Source organism: Sceloporus undulatus, chromosome 2 (genome assembly GCF_019175285.1).
Source record: "Sceloporus undulatus isolate JIND9_A2432 ecotype Alabama chromosome 2, SceUnd_v1.1, whole genome shotgun sequence".
Lineage (NCBI taxonomy): Eukaryota > Metazoa > Chordata > Lepidosauria > Squamata > Phrynosomatidae > Sceloporus > Sceloporus undulatus.
In genome coordinates this window covers 178,098,450-178,107,096 of record NC_056523.1, presented here as the reverse complement: position 1 = coordinate 178,107,096, position 8,647 = coordinate 178,098,450, and the positions used below count along the sequence as shown (strand labels likewise).

At 42.7% G+C, this 8,647-nt stretch overlaps 1 protein-coding gene across 1 annotated transcript; it reads left to right on the top strand.

Annotated features, from left to right (window-relative positions):
- The first annotated feature begins 992 nt into the window (after positions 1-992).
- On the top strand, positions 993-8,619 carry LOC121920468 (ATP-dependent 6-phosphofructokinase, muscle type-like). The gene is made up of 8 exons (XM_042447610.1): positions 993-1,112; positions 1,471-1,623; positions 2,081-2,245; positions 3,076-3,137; positions 3,802-3,913; positions 4,666-4,765; positions 6,525-6,630; positions 7,786-8,619. Exons 1-8 carry the CDS (start codon positions 993-995, stop codon positions 7,931-7,933), a joined length of 966 nt encoding a protein of 321 aa, XP_042303544.1. The 3' UTR covers positions 7,934-8,619.
- The last annotated feature ends 28 nt before the right edge of the window (positions 8,620-8,647 follow it).

Below are 8,647 nucleotides of genomic sequence, written 5' to 3'. Positions count from 1 at the left end.
TTAAAAACAGTTCAATAAAAATAATAAAAAATAACATGTCGGCAGCATGATGCTGACATGGGGGGGGGAAGAGTTACTGGTCAGGGTAAGCTTGCTCAAAAAGATGGGTTTTTAACCCCTTCCTGAATTGAGGTAGGGAGGTGGCTGAGCGGAGCTCGAAGGGCAGCGCGTTCCAGAGGTTGGGGGCTGAGATGGAAAAAGCCCTCCTAGAGGTGGAATTATATTTCGCCTCTGGAACACTTAACAATAGCTGCCCTGAAGATCGAAGTGCGCGGGGCGGATTGTACGGAGAGAGGCGGTCCTCCAGGTACCCTGGGCCCAAGCCATTTAGGGCTTTATAGGTAATTACCAACACCTTGTATTGCGCCCGGAAGCGAATAGGCAGCCAATGTAAGTCTTTAAGGACTGGAGTTATATGACTGGCCCTGGCAGTGCCAGTGACCAGACGGGCTGCCATATTCTGCACAAGTTGCAGCTTCCGGGTATGGTACAAGGGTTGCCCCATGTAGAGCGCATTGCAGAAATCTAAACGAGAGGTTACCAGGGCGTGTACAACAGTTTCAAGGTCTCCCCGGTCAAGGTAGGGACGCAGCTGGCGTATCAGCCGAAGCTGATAACAGGTGCTCCTGACCGTCGCATCCACCTGAGATGTAAGGTGGAGCGACGAGTCCAGGAGCACCCCCAAGCTGCGTACAGAGTCCTTCACGGAAAGTGTGATTCCGTTCAGGACAGGTGGAACCACCGCCAACCCCGGACCGGGGGAACCTATCACGAGTACTTCCGTCTTCTCTGGATTCAGGCTGAGTCTGTTGTCCCTCATCCAGCCCATTACAGTACTGGACTGTTGCTGTCAAATCATGAGTTGAATGAAGCACATGAAAATTTCCCAGCCCACAGCACAGATTGCCTGGAAGCAGTTTAGGAATCTCAGGGATAATAGTGGGAATGGGCTGGTATTAGTGCTTTCTGTAAGGTATTAAATGAAGAAGGGAATGCCTTTCTCTGATGCTTCTTATTCACACAGGACACTGCCCAAAAAATACTTTGAGGAAATCAGCAACACAATTGCCAATTTTAACATTCATGGCCTGATCATCATTGGTGGTTTTGAGGTAGGTCTCAGGCAGTCTTTTGAGGTAGGTCTTGGACAGTTATGGGCAAAGCAAGAGAGGCAATGCAGTGGCTGGAGCAAGGGTAAACTGGCCATAGGCAATGGGAGGGGCAGCACAGGAAGTTATTTCTATCAAGAGAAAAGTCTACCCTGCCAGCTCCTGGGTTATCCACCTTTCTGTGGTGATGGGAAAGCTTTTTCTGCTCTCCCCTTGTCCTCACCCCCAGTGCATCACTCGTAAAAATGTCGTACACTGGCATAGTGGTGCTATGATGACATAGGTCACCAAGAGGATTAGAGTCTTTTGTAAAGAAATAGAAGTGACAGCACACTTTCCCCCGTTACTTTTCTTTTTGTAGGCTTTCACTGGTAGCCTGGAATTGATTGATGGCCGAGCCAAGTTTGAGGAGCTCTGTATCCCACTCTGTGTGATCCCTGCCACTGTCTCCAACAACGTTCCTGGCTCTGACTTCAGCATTGGAGCAGACACAGCCCTCAACACCATCACGGCGGTAAGAGGTTGATTGGCATCCCATTCCAGTCATCAACTTTCAATATGTGCAGAGCCAGCCTTGACGGCTATGCAAAGACACCTTTTTTTGCAGCAGATGGCATACCTGCAACATGAGCAAACACTTCCGCCTACAGTGGAGAAGTACCAATTGATAAAGGACAGCACATAGTGTGCCAGGGACAATGGAAGTTATGGTCTTATACATTTGTAGGGTGGCAGGTTGAGAAAGGCTGTGTATATCCTGTACCACAGATTTGTGTTGATTTTGTTTTTATGTTTCTAGCCTGTGAAGCTACGAAGTTATTTAAATTGGAAGGTTCTAGTCCTTCAAGCCTTGGAAGTTTTAAGTGATACCCTGATGCCAAAGTGGAGGAAAATAGCAATGCAGGGAGAAAGTAAGGAGGATACTGGGGGCAGGGCTTCAATGACATATTATTTGCTCATTTAATTCCTAGACTTGCGATCGTATCAAGCAGTCCGCAGCTGGTACCAAGAGGCGGGTGTTCATCATTGAGACCATGGGAGGCTACTGTGGCTACCTAGCTACTATGGCAGGTTTGGCTGCTGGAGCAGATGCAGCCTACATTTATGAAGATCCTTTCACCATCCATGACTTGGAGGTGAGAACCTTTTGCAGATGCTCAAGAGTCTTTTATCTTCTAAAAGCATTATCTGCTTCTTGAAGGATAGGATGAAAGCATCTTACCAGGAACAGGGGAAGCAGAGAAGGAGAGAGCAGACAAGGCATACGGTGGAGAAGATTCAACAGTGGGCTTGGAAAAATCCCTTCAGGCAGGGAAAAAAAATTCCCTGCCTGAAGAAGAGATTACCTATTGTCTCTCTGCATGAGTCATTTCTCTGGGCTTGCCTCTTTGATCCTTATAGCAGTGACTTATCCAGAAACACAGGAGCTGAGCTTTTTTAAAGAGCAATTCCTATTCTGGCATGTTTCTAAAAGTCATATTTTTCATCTGTGAAAGCATGTATTCCCAGTTTTAATTTGGAAGAAAAGTCACCACCTACAGGTTTGGGGCCAAAGGTTCAATTTGAGTACTTTACAATATTAGCATTTTGATGTCTGTCTTTGCGGATATGACAGCTGATGCATGTAGATTTGGTCAGGCATATAATTTGAGTATTACTAAAGAGTATTACTAGGAGTATTACTAAGATTTAGTCCTTCCTTATTCACAGTTTCAAACATGGTATTATAGGTTTCAAGCCCTCTTCCTCCCCCCGATAATCATGGCATGAAGAGAGTCTTTTCAAGGGTGCTCCCATACAGACACACTTTGGCTATCTAGGAAGCATCAAGAGCTTAATTTTTTTGTAGCAAAAACTATGTCACATTAGGGATGTATTCATATGTAGTTTTAAAGAGAAACATATTCTCCACTTCCTTGCATATGAATCCTAAGAAACCATGACATTGTTCCTTGGGTTTTGACAGATGAATGTGGAGCATCTGACTGAGAAAATGAAGACCACAGTGAAGAGAGGCCTAATATTGAGGTACCTGGCTATATTTGTCAGTCATAAACAGAAGGGGATTTGGATGCTTACAAAATACTTCTGTTCTCTTATAAGGATGAAGAGACTATTGTATGGGTGTTTTCTATCATTCATTAATCATGTTCATACATGACTCCATAGAATTCAAGAGCATTTAACAGATTTCTATAGTAACAGATCTTCAGAATGAGAAGTAATTTGGAACCTCTTAATCCCATGATCTTTCATTAAAATGAGATTGTCCATTTCTAAGATTTTTCCATCATACTTGTTTCCCTCACATCCATAAAAACATTTGTGGTAAATGGGGATTGTTAAATGTTAGCTTCACAATAGCCCTTTGAAGTGGGAAACTGATGTTTATCCAAGCTCATTAATGGTCAAAATCAAAATATAGCTGGGTCAGGACCAGATATAATAGTAAACTATGAAAAAGGAACATTAACTCTACATCCAAAAAACAATGTGCAATTCCTTCCCAGCTTCAAATATGGCATCCAGTTAGAAAACAGCAAAAGTTTTCTTAGCACAATATTATATCAAACGTCCATTTTTCTTTCTTGCTTACCTAATTTTCCACAGTGCTTTAAGGCCAGTTCTTAGTCACTGTAGGGTTGTTTGTTACTCTATCTTCTTCAATCTATTTATTGCTTTCTTTCTCCAGGAATGAGAAATGTAATGAAAACTATACCACTGAGTTCATATACAATTTGTATTCTGAGGAAGGAAAAGGCATTTTTGACACGAGGAAGAATGTTTTGGGACACATGCAACAGGTATATATGCTGCTCGGTAATCTGAGTGCATTGCTAGTATCCAAGTAGCAATAGTGTTATTAGTTTCATGAACGAGGAGGAGTTGGACTGAGATATGTGACAGGTGAGCAAGTTGGATTCACATTAGCCCTCATTGTTTGGTGTATCTTGGTGTAACACGAAACTGATTTACTGCTATGTGAACAATGTCTGGGCTTGCTAGACATTGAAACTATGGTGTGTTTAAACTATGGTCCATGAGAAAAATACAGGACCAAGCTATAATTGTGGATTTTGGCTTCTTTTCACCTCTGCCATATTATGCAAGCCATCATTTTTCAGCCCAACCTAACAATTTCTCAGGGCAGATTGGGCGGGGTCCAGTAGGAAGGAGAAGGTAATCAGAAGAACCTTCCCCTCTGTTTCTTTCCGCAAGAACATAACATTCATAGACATCTCCTCCCAATAATTCTAAATCCAACCCAATGTATTTAACAGAGCAGTTGCCTTGTAGAATAAAATTTCATGTAGGATGAAATTACTACTATTAATTTTCAGCAAAATCTAGAAGCATTTAAAAAACCATTCAGGGAAAATGAACTTCATGCATCTGTTTGGTCTGGATCCCAGTGAGCCTTGCAGAGTCCTATGTGTTGTTGTCCATACTTATCAAACCCACCTGTTTAACAGCGTCTTTATGAGCTTATCCACAAATGATATTCCTCCAGCTATGATCCTAGAAGGAAACTCTTTTCTCCTTGTACTTCTCAAAGGGTGGATCACCAACTCCATTCGACAGGAACTTTGGAACAAAAATGGGTGCCAAAGCAGTGGCGTGGATGTCCAGCAAGATCAAAGAATGCTCCAGACATGGTATGGGAGAGCTTTCCATTGGAGGGTTTGCCCTGTTGTAGGGTTAACCCCAGGTGCTGCAGCAATGATGCATGGAATTAAGGGGGGAAAGGGGGGGGCATAAACTACCTGCATAGAAGTTGGTACAGCATGGGGTAGTTATTGCATTTGTTGCATGATAAAAACTTTCAGCACTGTTTCCATCCTGGTCACCACCATCTCAAAGGAGTTCACTTTTCTTTGAGCTCAGGCAATAAAACATCCAGAACAATCAGGTGGCTGGAGAAATTTCCCTTACAAAAGGGGTGGGGAATCATTGCAGGTAGGGCAAATCCCCAAACAGATATGATGTCAGGGAATGTGGCCAACCCTCCAACACCATTGCATCCCAAGCCAAGTGCTGGGTGGAACTTTTCCATCCTGCAGTTCAGTCAGGGGATCAGGCTTCTCCTCTTGCATTGGACAGAAGGAGTAAGGTGTTTCTAGCAGGTACCTCTGGGTGCACAAGTGACATCTATTCTGTTTGCTGAGCCAGTGTTCACAAATGCTAGTCCAGAGCAGATGTTCTTCCTTCACCACTTTCCTTATTGGAGGAAGAAGAAATTAACCACTCTCAGCCTGTCCTTCCAGAAGCCTGCAGAATCCGAGCTTCATTGTGGCTCACTCCTGCAAGTGCCATCTGAGCACGAGAAAGAGAATCCATTCTATCACTGATCCCCACATCTGCTCATTCTTAAATCACATCCAGACTGGATAAGTGAAATGCATTGTATTTCAGTGAGGATATCTTTGAAACATTATTGGGAACTACAAATGGTCTAGAATATAGTTGTCAGACTGGCAGCTGGGAGTAGTTGATTCCCCTTCCCAGACTCGAAACATTTTTATTTAGTATTTATTTAGGCCAGGATTCAGTGTGCAGGATAGCAGCATGCATCATTTTTTCTAGTCAATCTTTGCTATAGCATCTTCTATGTCAGTGGGGCAATGGGTTTGCATCAGATTTTAGATTGAACTTTAAAGGTGCTGTCCATGGTGCCAGACCCTATCCTTAAAATAAGTTGTTAATTAGAGATCTGGCTTAAAACCCCACGCAGATTCCCTGCTCCACTGACACATGAGAACCACCAGTTGCTGCTGCCCTGTTCGCACTGCAACCTTGTTGGTCTTGCCATTCCTAGGTCATTTTCACAGCAATGTGGCTTAAAGGGCTACAACCAGCAAGGACCAGCATTGCCTATGTTGATGTGTTTTAAAATGGTACATGGAACACTTCAGATGCAAACCTTAACAAACGTATGGGTTCTCTTTTAGTCTAAGCCAGACTCCAAATATTTGCAAGACATAATAAAAACAACTAGGATAGCAATAATGTCACATTAAAGATCAGCAGCAAATAACTCCAAATGTCTATTAAAACATGTCTCCTTTAACCATGCTGGCAGCAGTGAACATGCCTGGAGATGAAGAGTCTAAAAGGCAGAAGCACCACTCTGAAAACAACCCTTCTGCCTTCTAGACACCAGCCAGGCTCTTAACAGTGCAATAAAGTGGCACAGCTCCTATGATGCCCTAGGTGGGTAGGGGTGGGGGACAGGTGATGGGCAAGAACCACACTCATGGAATTAATGGCAATGGTTTAGTTTATTCAGGTATACTCTACCTCTCAAAATCTTTACTGAGATGCTAATAGTAAAAGCATTTTTTTTAAAAAAAGTCAGAATTCTAGTATTTCAGTCACAGGACTTGGTGAGCAATTTTGTACTGGTCTTTTTTTCAGGTCGTATTTTTGCCAACACTGCTGATTCAGCTTGCCTCCTGGGTATGCGCAGACGAGCACTTGTATTCCAGCCTCTCAATGAACTTAAACAAGAGACAGATTTTGAGTAAGTGCCTCTCCTGGCTTCTCTGTGGGTGCAATCATTGAGCAAATTAGTCCTTAACACTCAGGATATGGTAACTCATCTGTTAGAAGCCTAAGAATCCCACGTTAAAAAAAAAATTCTAGTCCCTATGGTTTCAAAAAAAGATGGGACAAATGAAAAATGTTAGGTTATAACTCATATAGCTGATGCCCATGTCACAGCACATAAAACAAGTTGTGTCCATCTCTATAGTGAATACAAGCATGTCTGAAGATACCAGTGAGAAGTTAGTGAATACAAGCATGTCTGAAGATACCAGTGAGAAGTGAGTTTCATAAACAACTGTGCAAGCTTCTCACCAGTAGGGTCCAATGGCTTTTAAGGAAATAGGGATAAGGATCTGTAGAAGCAAGGATTCGTGAGCAGCCACTTTTGCATGAAAAAGTTGTGTGTTAAACCATCTACAGGGGCCAAGTCATCCCTAGAAGGACATTCTAGAAGCCAAAGGATATTTAAAATACCCCCCCCCCCCCGCTTGATGCCAAATCCAAACGCCTAAGCTTTCTCTGTGAGTCAGCAGAAAGGTCCACCTCCAGTGTGTTTGTGATTACAAAGGGATCTCGTAGCACCTTTGAGAACTATGGAAAGCTTAAAGATGGTCTATTCCTTTCACTATTCCACACCTTATTTCCATGAGAACCAGGTACTATTTGACATCACAGAAATCTTTTCCAGTTCCATGACTTGCATCACTAGTAGTGTTGCTAATTGATGAAACTTGTTGCAGACTTAACCAATTAGCCTTTTAGATAAGTAACTACCTTTTTTCCTGAGAACAACCACAACATTTTGACCAAATGCAGGGCTATGACTAACATCATTTTTTAAAAATCCCTTTCTCCTGTATCATTTTTAACACATTTGCCTGAAGAAGCCAGTGGAGCTTCAAAAACTTGCATGCAACATGTATAATGTGCATTTTGTTTGGCCCACTGTTTTGTGGGTTTTGGTTTATGATACTGTCCTTTACTATATGGCCAACGCTGCTACCCCTGGATATGTATTCTAGTTTTTCAGTTACTTTATCTTCAGAACTGATGAGCAGCCACAGCAGCCAAAATGTAAGGCTAGAGGGTAACTTTCATGGAGCTCTTCACTTTGTCTTTTCCCCGACAGGCACCGCATCCCCAGGACCCAGTGGTGGCTGAAGCTTCGTCCCATCTTGAAGATTCTTGCCAAGTACAAGATTGACTTGGATACCTCAGAGACAGCCCACTTAGAGCATATAACCCGCAAGAGAGTATCAGGTGAAGGTGCTCTGTGAACAGCTAATGAGACCGATACAGTTCTCTCTTAAATTATCATGCTTAAAATAAATTCTATATTGTCAGTTCCTTCCTCTGTTTAGCATGCAGCTGTCCATCTAGTGTCTTTCTGTGAATTGTTGGGACTACATTCATGCCTGCTACAGTTGAAGGAAGCAAGTGACAGTACATCATGATAAAAGTGCTATACCTCAGTATATAAATTTATGGGCTGAGAAGTAATATCCATTCTTTATTATGTCTTGCCCCTCTCTTATAAAGCTCTGGGAAGTTTCCATGGGTTCCTAGCAGTAGGAGCCCTGGTGGCACAGTGGTTAAATGCCTGTACTGCAGCCACTCACTCAAAACCACAAAGTTGCGATTTCAAGACCAGCAAAAGGGCTCAAGCTTGACTCAGGCTTGCATCCTTCCGCAGTGGCCGTTTCACTGGTCCTTTTGCTTTAAGATTAGCTGTTCCTAGTCCATTCACAAAGGCCCTGCACAGTTGTAAGGCATGGAACTCAAAAGGATTTTAACTGCATTGTATTGATGTTTGAACTGGACTGAATTTACTATTAGGATACCTCTTCCATTTGAATTTAAAATTGGCTACTATCTCAGAATGCATTTGTGGGGTTAATTTACAGTTGTGCTTTCATAATTCAGTCTTTTATGTGCTTAAAATAAAACAAACTGTTTGAGTAGAGGTTGCAGTGTGGATCCCCTGTCTTAAC

What these genes read in the sequence shown, in the direction of transcription:
- LOC121920468 (XM_042447610.1), top strand. Translation starts at nt 993, where the DNA reads ATGCCTTTCTCTGATGCTTCTTATTCACACAGGACACTGCCCAAAAAA. An exon ending in TCATCATTGGTGGTTTTGAG is followed by an intron (nt 1,113 to 1,470) that starts GTAGGTCTCAGG and finishes TTCTTTTTGTAG; the next exon opens with GCTTTCACTGGTAGCCTGGA. An exon ending in AAGAGAGGCCTAATATTGAG is followed by an intron (nt 3,138 to 3,801) that starts GTACCTGGCTAT and finishes TTCTTTCTCCAG; the next exon opens with GAATGAGAAATGTAATGAAA.